Source organism: Mytilus edulis, unplaced genomic scaffold (genome assembly GCF_963676685.1).
Source record: "Mytilus edulis unplaced genomic scaffold, xbMytEdul2.2 SCAFFOLD_577, whole genome shotgun sequence".
In the NCBI taxonomy this organism is placed as follows: Eukaryota; Metazoa; Mollusca; class Bivalvia; order Mytilida; family Mytilidae; genus Mytilus; species Mytilus edulis.
In genome coordinates this window covers 1-14,542 of record NW_027268760.1, presented here as the reverse complement: position 1 = coordinate 14,542, position 14,542 = coordinate 1, and the positions used below count along the sequence as shown (strand labels likewise).

Below are 14,542 nucleotides of genomic sequence, written 5' to 3'. Positions count from 1 at the left end.
AGTTGATTGACTGTTAATAAATATCTGTTTCACAAATGACGATCAATGTGCACCAAAGAGCGTTTCGTATTCATAATGTGTGCTACTCTTTTCTAAAAGTCTTACCTTCCGCAATAGCATGTGTTTGCTTACAACTGCAACATCACGAATGTCAGATGCGTTACATGATCTGCGTATCCTTCAGAGACAACTACCTTTGTTGGGTTTGTGTTTATAGAATTATGTTGTTTTTTTATTTATATTTTTTCGTTTTATGACATGGCGTTGTAAGAACTTCTCTTTATATATAATGTGAGCATTGTTACAATATTGCAGTCATAAATTTTCGAAGGCATTCACAAACCTTTGAGAGCATCGTGGTATACTATGTTTCGAACGTTCTTTGTTAGTTCAGGTACCTAAACTTGGTTAGCAATTGCTAAATCGTTGAAATTCTATAGGGCAAATATTGTCAATTGTAATTTTCTAATACCTTTTTTTTCCTTTCTTATTATACTTTGAACAACATGATGTATGTATTTTTTTTTTACTAAAACTACAAAAAAAAACATGTCACGCAACATATAACATTTGTATACTGTTTATTCAATTGTTACTCATATTGTATAAGAAATTGCGCTTATTCATTCACTTCCGTAACGGATTAATGCACCCTTTTATGTAGTCGAAGTGTGTTATGTAATTCACATGTGTTACATTACATGTTGTAAATAGTTGATCACGATAAATCATAAACATGTATGATTACATAATATTGAGGTTGGCTTATTCCTGATATTAAATAGAAATATACTTTCAGGTAAGATGTTAAACTATCTATTTCAATGTGATATTTTAATAACTTTTACATCGAATTGTATAAAATATAAATGACTAATTGGTTTCCTTCGAGGATATATATTACACTTCAAGCTATTTCCTAATCCTATATTAAACATTTAAAAATTATAACACATGTTGCATTGATCAAACTTGCAATAACAATATTATCTATTTCACTTACGAACATGGTGAAAATATATGTTGCACTTTACCACAAAAAACGGAATCTGTTATGTACGAAACAACAGTTGACTTTGTCTTTCTTGGCGGATTCTTATTGAATATATTTCTTTTAATTTGGTGTTTACGGTATATACTGGTATTCAGTTAAATATATATTGTTAATTTTAAAGAAACCTGTTATAAAACATGAAACGTAAACACATGATGATATTTTACAACGTCCCACTAATTTGTAATAAAATTGAGAATGGAAATGAGGAATGTGTCAAAGAGACAACAACCCGACCCAACAGCCGAAGGCCCACCCATGCGTCCTCAATTCAGTGAAAAACTTCAATAAGCAGAGGCGTGCTTAAGCTGCCCTTAATCCTAATAAATGTGGATTGACGCACAAAATGCAGCTGCCCCTTAACCTGATTAATGTTGATTAACTTACAAAAGAACACGGAAACAATATACCAAAAATATTCTTGTAAAAAATATGTATGTGTTAAAAATCTGTATTGAAATTATGCCTTTACATGTAACAGATGTATAATGAGGTAGAAATATAAATATCGCTTTGATGGATTGATGTTTTACTTTACACCGCATTTACAAAATAGATAACTATATTACGGCAAGAAACATTATATCCATCATTTATCCAGAATCAGTATCCAATACAGTTTAAAATCCGGTCTATTTATAATGATTTCTTTCTATAATTTAAAATGAATAGGAAGTTACAAACTATCTTAACTATGTCATCAGGAAGACATAACAAAGTGGGCGTGTTGATATCTATCATGTCTACCTTGGGATGTAATGAATAAACCTACAATAAACTTGTATGTCTCAAGGTAACGTTATAATTCTTTCCGTGTGTGTTGCACACCGGTAATAAAATATTGTAAATATAGCGTGACTACAAAGAAAATTAAATAACACATAATAAGCCATTCTTGCGTGATAGGAAAATACATGTGAACATCTTTGCTAATGTGTTTGGTCTATTTGTCATTTTCATTCTCTTTGTTGACATATTTGTTTGTTTTTATAATGGTTAAGATTATAGAACAATGGTGACCACGGTTCCCCTATTGCGACATTTTTATCTTTTATATCGGTTTGTTTTGTTCTCGCATTGTTGTCAATATGATGAAATTTTATGCTTTTGTCATACGAGTGAAAGGTTGACCATCAAAACAGTATCTTATACAAAAACAATAAGAATACTTTTAGATACTAGTACTTAGGTATTTCAATGGTATATTGGCTCTCAATAATGGCGATCTCAGAATGTACACTCAAAAGATTTACTTTAAAAAAGCTTACACTTACAATGAACACTGCCATTTCCTGGATCTTGATACATGTATCTATATTATAAATGAGGAAGTTTAATATGATAATTTATAATAAAAGAGAGGATTTTTCCTTACCTATTGGTAATTATTTATTTTCGATGGTGACGTTCCATTGTCACCATCTTATGGTGTTTGAATATCTCAACCTGTACGATTCGCTCGTGTATGTAACAAACGTATTATACTGTTATATCTTTGCGACAGAAATCTATGCATAACTGACAAATCAATCGGACAGTCATTCTTAGTTTTATATTAGACAGGATAACTACTCTGCGACTGAAAAAAAAAATAGGACTGTTACGATCATTCACTTCTTGTCAATTAGGATTTGTTTCACACTTTTTTAGAATGAGCATTTGCCATTCACACCAAAATTCATTTCATTGAAAATAACAGGACGTTCAACTGAAGCATGGACGTCTTAGTTCCATTTTTTCTTGTAATGTGTTTTTGGCGATAAGAGCATATGCATGTATATAAAGTAATGATGCAATTAACTTGTTTGTTCTTTTCGTTTTGTAAGCGATGAAGTGATATATTTCTCTACGAATTTCCTACATTTCTTCAGTTCTGTTATATACATTTTATTTTTCTAGATGCCAGTTGTTCTTTGCCTACAGAAATAAAGAATTCTGCTTGGGAATATAATTACACAAAAGTGTCAGACAATTCACCCCAATCAACCATTCTTCGGGTATCAACTACAACGTTACAAAATTCAATCATCAATTTAAGCGCTTTTGGAACAAAAATCAGAGATTGGACTTGTATTAATAGTTTGGCATTGTCGAACACACAGATACTTGTGGTTTTCAAGTATGATTTGTTTTAATATTTTTCATTGAATATCATTGAGACAGTAATTAAACGACAAAAATAAGCAAAAAATAAATGTTTTGAACTGAAACAAGTTCATTTGACGATAAATAGGGTAAGATGTGTTACACTTACATTGTACCTTAGGGTGAATTTTAACAACACATACTTAGCAGTATACGATACAATGGTACTGATATTGCATGACCCTGTATTTTAGGGTCTTTTTTGTTGTAGAATATATCATCAATATGAAATGCATGTAGGTACTCAAAGGTTAAATATTTGTTTACAAAAAACTTTAATCAAAAGTAACAAATTGCATTAGGCTGAAACGCTTTTATGGATTTATCTTCATCTGGAAAGTTTCAAACAGAATATGTGAAAAATATGATGTATCAGACATGTAAGAACCGAAACGATTTGAGCACTATACAAAAGCATTAAAATATGATCAACTGCTTTTGTTGTTGATAGTTAAAAAATAGCATATCATTGCTACATTTATAGAATTTATGAATTTATTTTTCAGAAGTGACTCAACCTTTTCCGATGGACCTTCCAAAAACTACAGGCTGTATCTTTGTATGAAATTTACAAAAGTGACCCCAGATTTATATTACTTTTACCTTTTGTCAGGTATGTGAATTCGATTATTAATACTTAAAAAACAACAAATTTTAAAATCTTTACATAACTCAGGAAGGGATGATTAAATGCAAAAGTTTGATGCATGTAAATGCTTTGCTATTATACATTTCGTATGTTCTTAAACACAATTACAAACAGCAACACACATTTATGTTCAAATGTGTGAAAACTCTACGGCTTGTATACACATACAGGGATAACACTACATGTTACATATACATTGTTTTAAATTAGCCAATAATGTAACATCTACCAATTAACGATGTAAAATATCCTTCCCTTAACGATATATAGGTATATATCTATGCTGCTACGACAATCAATAACTCCTTATAAAATGTATAAAATAGTTAGCGTTAATCGAATGTTTTTGTTGTTTTTTTTTCTTTTTCTTTTTTTGGTTACACATTATTGAATATATTGAAAATATGTCTTTCCTGCAGCCACATTGATTTGTTTTTGTTATATAAGTCTACAACGAACACCAAACAAACTATAAGGCTGGCACTACACATTGAAAAGTAGATCGTCAATGTTGAATCTGCAAGTTTGCGGTATTACATATATGTACAGTATACACAGTATTATAAACATTTAACAATGAGGGAGTCAAATTGAGAGAGTCGAGCTATGTTGTCGTGTTCCTCACCTTAAACGACGATAAGACTATAATCATTGTTTCTTTTTATAGATATTTCCACTGTTGTTACACCGAATGAGAGAGTGTTTGTGTCAGAAGAAGGAAACCCTCCAGCTAATGATGCGCCGATGTGTAGTACGTTTTGTAAATATACGGGCTCACCGAAAATTCGTACTTTAAGAAGACCAGGTAAACTATATCTAAATATAAAATGTTTAACATAATAAAACAGGAAGCGAATAATGCATATGAGAATGCAAAAGTAAAAAAAAAAAAAAAAAAAAAAACGAAAAAGTCGACAAAAATCATAGAGTCAGACCTTGCTTAACGACCACCGTCTCGTTTCATAAGTAATCTGTTTATAAAGCTCACTTTCAGAATCGGCTTTTAACAATCGTTAAATGATCAAAAACAATAATGAAAGATAAAATAAATAAATTCCGCATGTTACACCCTTTTCATTTCCCTGAAAATTCGTATCAAAAACTTATTTCCCACGCAGATAAACATATTTCGAATGTTTTCTTCAAATTTACGTATCAAAATCCGCTATTTTTAATTCCAATGTCGCAAGAAATATAACTCTACTTGAAAACACAAGAACACTTTGTCCTGATCCCGTTAGCGGACGATGTATAATGTGGAACCTTGTTTAAAAGTTCATCGTCTTTTGAGTGGTCACTTTTGATTCTTCCCAAAAATTAATACAGTTTGACTGTAAATACGAAACTAAACACTTAGTAACTAAAATCTCACAATAACAAAAACGTAGACGATCGCGATCTCATGTTTTCTGGAATTGTACGCATGTATTTATGGTCACATGACTGTATATATTGTTATATATTAAGATTTTTAATCTGTTTTTGAAAACTTTGATTTGCGAAAATATAACAAGTATAAGTACAATGAAGAACTACGATATAGGAAAATTTTATAAGTATAAGAAAACAATTTTAATGAATAATGTTTAGTGGTTTTAACTATATTGTATTGCTCATCATTGTATAAAGTTTTATACTGTTTGTGTCTCATAAGTCAGTATTTGTGGTTGGATATTGATTGTTTTATGTGTGGATATTATAATTGTTGCATATGTTTTATGGCAATCAATATGTGACACCCTAACAAACAAATACATAAATCATTTCCGCCTATGATAGTAACGGTCAACAAATCTGCTGATTTAGCAATCTAAGCGCGCATAGCCATTTTTGTAAATGTTTTTTTCCGTTATAACCAAACAGTAGACCAAGTTGCCAATGTTGCCGTAAACTTAACGTCAGTATTAGGAACCCTCTTGTTGGTTTATCCGCCACCATGACGCATTTGAAACTAGAAAACCATTCAGATAGGTAATGTAGCTGTGATAAAATGTTGGCAACACCTGATGACTCATATTTGCTTCTTATATAATTGTTTATTGTTTCAGAAACAAGTGACGACATTCCTGGTAATGCAGCATTATGTGAACCGTGTAACAGCACTTGTCAAGTGGGTGTGTATACTTTATACAAATAAGTAAAAATGCATAACCTAACGAGAACACTTGCCCTCAAGAATTAGTGTGCCATTCCATCAGTATTTTAATTTATTCTTCCAGTATTTGATATGTTACATTTATATGTATACTATTTGTAATATGATAGTCTTTATAAAAAGATAAATAACCTCTAATCAGATCTAATATTTACAAAGAACATATCCACTGTTTAGATTGACAGTACCGATGTCGTGTCAAATTATAAGATAGGAAATTAAAAAAATTTGAAGCGAATGCCTTAAACTGTACGTTCTCTAATTTACTTGTGATTAAACCACCAAGGGGAAATTGAAGTCATTTTATTTCCTAGCCAATCTAAACACATGAAATTACAAATATGTTATACCTCACGTGAGTATCGGTTCAAATGTTCAATGCAAATAATTCAAATTGGGTTATCTCCCGTTTATTGAAACACATATTTGTTTTTGTATAATAACTTTAAGCGTAATTCATTACATGCATGTATGGTGCATATATGTAGATGAAATACCTGAATCAAGTGTAGATAAAAGAGTTTAAAAGGCCTAATGACAACGAATAATATTTATCAAAAGTACCAGAATTAGGGTACGAAGTTGAAGAGTATTAAAAACAAAAAAAATCCTAATAGTGTTGCCAAATACGTCTAAAGTTATCAATTTCTGATGTAGAAAAAGCCTTAGTTTTTCAAAACTACAACGTTTTGTCAACATTTTGTTTGTAATTATGGCCGTTTCAATGATAGTTCGTGTCAAAGCAGAAGTGCTGACAACTGAGCTAGAGATACCCCCTGGGGAAAAAAACTCACCATAACTACGAGGATGGAAAACTTGTTTTTGGAACATACGCGCATTTCGGCAACAAAAGACTCATCAGTGACGCTCAGATAAACAAAGTAAAAGTCCCAAAATAGTACGGAGTTAAAGATCATTGAGGACCACAAATTCCTAAAAGTATTACCAAATACGGCGATGGTTATTTATTCTTAATGAAGAAAAGCCGTAGTATTTCAAAAATACAAAGTTGTGTAAACAGTTCATTTTTAATAATTACCATATTAATTTAGAAATGTCTGTAATATTTTTTTCTGTCTATGAAGAAATAACATAAAAAATGTGTTGCACAACTGAATAACCCGCGTAGGGGTTTTTTCAAAGTAGGCACAACTTTTTTATGTTATTTTGAAAAGACAGAAAAAATATTACCATGATTACAGTCATTTCTTACAACTCATTTCTAATTTCCATTTTAAACCGTAGTAAACCATTAAAAAACGTTGATGACGTCACGGTCATATGACAAAAGTATGTCTATGAGCTGATAAACAAAACAACGTCAGCCAATCAGAATACAGGTTACATACAAAATTTAATTACCTAGAAATGCACTCGGATATAAAGACACAACAACTAGCAGTGGCATTTACCAAGTCGTTGTAAACTAAATCATCATGGATAACAGAGTTGAAATATTGTTTAAGACAGACAGCTAGATACCAGAAACATACTATGTATACACATGTCAGAGTCTGAGCTTGATTTGCTATATGATATAAAAACTAAACTGACGAAAAAAGGTCATTTATTCAAAATCATAAAATGCAAAAAAATACATTTTGCAAATAAAACATTTGACATAAAAGTTCATATTTAATATGAAATAATAATACATAATTAATACGAAATTACATCAACTAATATCATATCAATTGAATAAATGACAAAGAATAGCAAAGGTGGGGAGAAAAATCTGCCCCATAAATAAACATATATACATATCTACTTCAAAAGATAACATAAGGGAGGTATGAGGGTGGGAATTTTGAACAAATTGTTTGATAAGAATCACAAGTTAACACATCAAATGCTGATGATAAAAGGAAGTGACCATAATGCACTTACACGTGAACTCGTGCTGACCCGCAAGATCATTGACCAATAAGAAAGATGAAATCCAATCATGCATTGGTCATAAGTGAAATTTCTCTGCACGTGGAAACATGTTATCTAATTTCTACAATTTATAGTTTAATTAAGTAGGACACTCTGACCCTTTGACCAGACTAAAGACATCATACATTCAGAGTATTAATAGCTCACTCTTTTATTTAAGTCGGTTAGTAATAACATAGATGTAATACATCTATGTTAATAAACCAATTAAAACAGAATTATCTTCTCTGCTGTCTTAAATTATTTTATTCCGCTTAATTTTCAATTAGCAAATAAAATTGGTTTTAAGACAGACAGCTAGATACCAGAAACATACTATGTATACACATGTCAGAGTCTGAGCTTGATTTGCTATATGATATAAAAACTAAACTGACGAAAAAAGGTCATTTATTCAAAATCATAAAATGCAAAAAATACATTTTGCAAATAAAACATTTGACATAAAAGTTCATATTTAATATGAAATAATAATACATAATTAATACGAAATTACATCAACTAATATCATATCAATTGAATAAATGACAAAGAATATCAAAGGTGGGGAGAAAAATCTGCCCCATAAATAAACATATATACATATCTACTTCAAAAGATAACATAAGGGAGGTATGAGGGTGGGAATTTTGAACAAATTGTTTGATAAGAATCACAAGTTAACACATCAAATGCTGATGATAAAAGGAAGTGACCATAATGCACTTACACGTGAACTCGTGCTGACCCGCAAGATCATTGACCAATAAGAAAGATGAAATCCAATCATGCATTGGTCATAAGTGAAATTTCTCTGCACGTGGAAACATGTTATCTAATTTCTACAATTTATAGTTTAATTAAGTAGGACACTCTGACCCTTTGACCAGACTAGAGACATCATACATTCAGAGTATTAATAGCTCACTCTTTTATGTAAGTCGGTTAGTAATAACATAGATGTAATTCATCTATGTTAATAAACCAATTAAAACAGAATTATCTTCTCTGCTGTCTTAAATTATTTTATTCCGCTTAATTTTCAATTAGCAAATAAAATTGGTTTTAAGACAGACAGCTAGATACCAGAAACATACTATGTATACACATGTCAGAGTCTGAGCTTGATTTGCTATATGATATAAAAACTAAACTGACGAAAAAAGGTCATTTATTCAAAATCATAAAATGCAAAAAATACATTTTGCAAATAAAACATTTGACATAAAAGTTCATATTTAATATGAAATAATAATACATAATTAATACGAAATTACATCAACTAATATCATATCAATTGAATAAGTGACAAAGAATAGCAAAGGTGGGGAGAAATCTGCCACCAATCCACTCTTAGGCTGAAAGAGTGGATCCGAAATCCACACTAAGGCTGAAAGAGAGGATCCCCAACCCGAGGACTCTGGCGACGTGAATACAATTTATATATGACTTGAAAAAATTTACAAGCATGACAGTCACATACATGTTCACCACACAAATATCATTTTCTTATGTAAAACGTTTCCACATTTAGCAGAAATATTAAAACTTCATAACAACATATACCAAGATATTACTTTTCAATTTTCTCTTACTGGTAAAAAATGATTAAAGGTGTAAATTTTATTCCGGTTAGGATCACAGCAATACAATTACAATAGAATCGTCGTTAAGTATGTTCCAGAATTCATATTTCTTCGTACATCCAGACATTTAAGAATAGAATCCGCGTAGGGGTTATTTCAAAGTAGGCACGACATGTTTATGTTATTTTGAAAAGGCAGAAAAAATATTACCATGATTACAGTCATTTCTTACAATTCATTTCTAATTTCCATTTTAAACCGTAGTAAACCATGAAAAAACGTTGATGACGTCACGGTCATATGACAAAAGTATGTCTATGAGCTGATAAACAAAACAACGTCAGCCAATCAGAAGACAGGTTACATACAAAATTTAATTACCTAGAAATGCACGCGGATATAAAGACACAACAACTAGCATTGGCATTTACCAAGTCGTTGTAAACTAAATCATCATAGATAACAGAGTTGAAATATTGTATTGCGACAGATGCACAATTCATCTGCAAAAGACTCATCAGTGACGATCAGTTAAATAAAGGCCAAGTAAAGTACGAAGTTGAAGAGCATTGAGGAACAAATCTTCATAACATTTTTCACACATTTGAACATATGACCGTGACGTCATCAACGTTTTTGCATGGTTTACTTCGGTTTAAAATATCCTTTTTACAGCTTTTTCTAGTTCTCAATCAAAACACAAAGAGTTATTAAACTAATATTTGTTATTTTATAAAAATTGTGTTATATATATTCATAAATATATAAAGAATGTGTTGTAGTTTAATATGATTTTTATAGATAGATGTGATCCAAACCCATGTCAAAATAATGGAAGTTGTATGGATTTCAAAGAAAATTATACCTGTACATGTACTGGTGGTTGGAAAGGGGAAAACTGTACAAAAGGTGAAATAAGTTTTGCAGTGTCTTGTTTAGTAAATTTAAAACATTCATTCTACTTATGGTGATGGACATTTTTAAAGTCTAATTTGTTTTTCTGTCATGTACTTATGGACTATGCGTCAATCAATTTAATGACCACGTGATACGCAACACACTAAACTATATAGTTCAACAAGGGAAATGTGTGCGACTGTAATGCATACATATGACAGGCTCAACTTATTCCAGGTGTTTCAGCTTCTGATTTTGTCATTTTATCAAGTACTTTCAGTTTAAAATTACTCTACAAATTTGACATTTTTGTAAATTTACGTTTTAAGAAACAGGAGGCAACAACATTGTGTAAAAATATTCCGGTAATCCAGCGTTCAGCGGGTTTTGAAAACAAATCTCATAAAAGGCACAAGGCTAATAATTTGCTACGCCGAACGTAAAAATAAAGCTTAAAGTAGATTGGTAGTTCTTAATTAAAATCCATATATTTATCTAATAATGTATTGTAATGTAGGTTGTGTCATGTTGTTTCTCAAGTCTGAATTGAGTATGGGTCGCCGGGCTTTTGTTTTACAATACAGGTTCTGTGTGATAAAAAGAAAGCTACACCATTGAATATTAGATAAAATATAAGAAGATAGACTAATGATATGCTTTCATATGGGAACAAAAAACTATGAAGTCACCGAACTCGTTTTCTTGTTACATTATAAAATACATAAATTCACAACACATTCTATTGTTATAGTTACTTTATCTGAGTGATCTTCCATTATGTTGGAATTTGAGCAATAAAACTTAAATGTTTTGGGTCTTTTTTGTTGTAAAATACTGCTGTTAGTATAATAAAACACTGAATTTTCCAATTCAACATGAACAGTCTTACACTTGAAATACATACTACTCTTAAAATTTGCACATTTCATGAAAGATCAAGACCGCTTGCTATCTGCTATTTCAGAATCCAAAATGGAGGAATATACTGCAGCCACCGTAATAATATACAAAAATGTAGAGCAATAAAGAACTATAAGTCTTGGTTTTTTTTGTCAGATACTAAAAAGGAAAATATCATGTATAATTCTTTTGTAGAAAATCATTAGTTTGGTTAATTACTTATAGTTTGTGAACAGTTTAAAAATATATGATACAAAATAATGCATTTCAACAGAACACTACTCTTTTTAAAAGAAATGATAAGGCATGGTTTTACCCAGCTTTCAGAACAGTCTTTACATATGAGAGCTCTTTGGTGCGTTTTTATGTGTCCTTGGTTTTTTTTTCAAGTATATTTGTTAGTATTTATAAGGGCTTGTGTTGGTAAGTGAAGCCCTTTATTATGTGTAGCGTTTTCCTTATCATGTGCAGGTGATATAGTTTCAAATGTAGGATCGGCACTTAAGCTAAGGATATGGCTGAGTGTGTAAATTTGTTTTTATCGTTTGTCAGTGTAGATCATATCTAATTTTGATTTGTTGTTTTGTACAGTTATCGATAAATTGTTTTACATTTTGTCATGTTATAGCCTTTGTATCTATACGATAAAGGTTTTATATTTGTGGTGACCGTATATGTGATGTTAAGCGGAAACATCTATGTCATTGAATTATAATGGTCAGCTGTCTAGTTGGCAAATTATTACATAGTCTTAATTTCAAATCGTACAAAGCATTCGGTCATCGTGAATCGAGGGTTCCCCCTATACATTACTCAGGATTTCTTTTTCAAATCTTTCCTCTTTTAGCAGATAATCAATGTTTTAAAAAAATAACAGATCTTCACAATTATGACGTTCAGTATTACTGAAGAGACATATTGTCAAGGTGTGTACAATTGGGGTATATGTACAGTTTATTTAATCGTGTAAATGTAATTCAGGAATTAATTTTATTTGTGTCCATAGATTTCATCATTTTTCATTTGTTTTTCAATGAGTAATTACGTGGAATTTTTATGGAGGGGTCAATGTATCATGTGTAATTATTTTTTCTATTTAATATATATATTTGAAAATATGTATTTCAGACATAAATGAATGTTTAGACAAACAGAGAACTGCCATGTGTCCTCAACATTCTGATTGTTTTAACACAGATGGAAGTTATCGATGCAACTGTAAAATTGGCTATCAGGAAACGAACGGTACCTGCACAGGTATTTTAAATTATTTCAGCATATGCATATAAAATCAGCAATTCAAAATTATAAAAATACAATCAAAGTTCAAACATTCAAAATTAGGGAATAGCATCATCATGATCATGAAAAGCAATGCCAAAAACTAAAACCAAAACATATCAAATAAAAATATATATTATTATCTAACCTCCTTAAATTTCTAGTAACCGCGTGGAGACAGTGTATATTCTATATAAGGTTAGTAGGCGGTGTTTATTTCAATACACAGCTTGAACGTCCCTATATAAAAAAAAACCTGTGCTGAGACTTTTTTTTTTAAGTTTCAACAGGCAATGGAATTGATGATGAACGATAGAAATACATTGATATAACACATTAAAAGCTTACAAGTTGTTATTGTTGGTATTTGGTTTTGTATAGACCAATGAAAGGAGGTTCTTAACTCTAACGGTAATGAAGACTTGATCACTTTGATAGACAGATATTTGTTCTCATCCTATATGGAATTAACTGACCCCATATGGATCGTTTTAGGCAACTAGCACATTATATAACTAATAATACGTACGACCAAAAATATATTTCACCAACTCTTTAAGCAGTTTCTTTATGTTTTTATTTGTTTTATTTACCTTTTATGAAAATTTTTAATATAACTTAACTCTGAAGTGATATTAAGGCGACTGATATAACTATTCATGTTCACTATTTATGTTCTAAAAGAAGATGTGGTATGATTGCCAATGAGACAACTATCCACAAAAGATCAAAATGACACACACATTAACAACTATAGGTCACCGTACGTATACCGATTTAATTGCACTCTAAGAGTATGAATGTTAAAAACGTTCACGAAAAAAAATATACTTGAACTAATTGGATCTGATAAATATTTTGGCTGTTATCCACTAAGTATATGTATATTCAGGCGTGTAATGTTGTTATGTTTTTAAGTTAAAGGGTTTGATTGATAAGTTTTGATTTCAATGAAATGCACACAAAAAAAACAAATATAAACAGTAACACAAGTAAAGAAATAGGTTCTTTGTAAATGATCATTTTCATAATATAGCTTTGATCAATAATTATAAGGTTTTTCTCAATTTAATTGAATTTCAGAAAAGACCATAAAATGATTGAATAGTATGTAATCAATCAGACATTTGAATCAGTTTCAATATATTTCAAACGCAATTTTTTCCTGTACAAAAGAAATAAACATGATAGACTTCACAAAAATGTCTGCATAAATTAGACAAAATATTCTTTGATATATGTATTAAATAAATGGTTTTCCAACTGTTTGTATATTCATGTTTCTTAAACTTTAAGATAAATAAACAGAAATAGTTTAAAAACAAATAAATATTTACTGAAAACTGTACCATTTTGTAATTTGAAAAAAGTATATCAATAGGTTCTGGATTTTTCTTATCACGATGAATCCAGTTTTCAAATCCAGGCAGACTTTCTCTCCAAATTCCGTCCTATCAGATTAAATAAAACATAAAAAAGCACCGTTTTGCAAAAATGTCACCATTTTAGGAAAAATTTAAATTCAAACATAGAAACACTATTTGAAATAATGATTGGAATTGAATGAAAGAAAGACATAATCAAAATAGTATCCAAACACTACATTGAAATCTAAAAGCAAGTCCAAATTCTTAACCCATTTTATCCAATATGTTATGACCATACATTGTATAAAACTTGTGTTTTGTTAAAACCCGCCTACTTTTATTCCATGTGGTATTTCATATTGAAGTTGTAAAGATCGTACTAGTTTATAATAAATAAACTCATCATAGATACCAGGACTAAATTTTGTATATACTACAGACGCGCGTTTCGTCTACAAAAGACTCATCAGTGATAGCATACAGGTTTTGTATATTAATATGTCTGTATCTGTATTTCAGAAAAGAAAATGCACATAAAAGATAAGTCAACAGATTTATGGTGTAAGTTGATGGTAGTCAATTCATTTGATA

The 14,542-nt window shown here is 30.4% G+C and overlaps 1 protein-coding gene across 1 annotated transcript; it reads left to right on the top strand.

Annotated features, from left to right (window-relative positions):
- Window positions 1-645: 645 nt before the first annotated feature.
- On the top strand, window positions 646-14,512 carry LOC139508566 (fibropellin-3-like; the record flags this gene model as incomplete). The annotated part of the gene is given in 8 exon segments (XM_071295978.1): window positions 646-799; window positions 2,954-3,173; window positions 3,706-3,812; window positions 4,516-4,653; window positions 5,897-5,962; window positions 10,308-10,415; window positions 12,432-12,560; window positions 14,471-14,512. Coding segments are annotated over 6 exon segments (535 nt in total), but the record flags the coding sequence as incomplete, so codon positions are not given.
- Window positions 14,513-14,542: the final 30 nt, after the last annotated feature.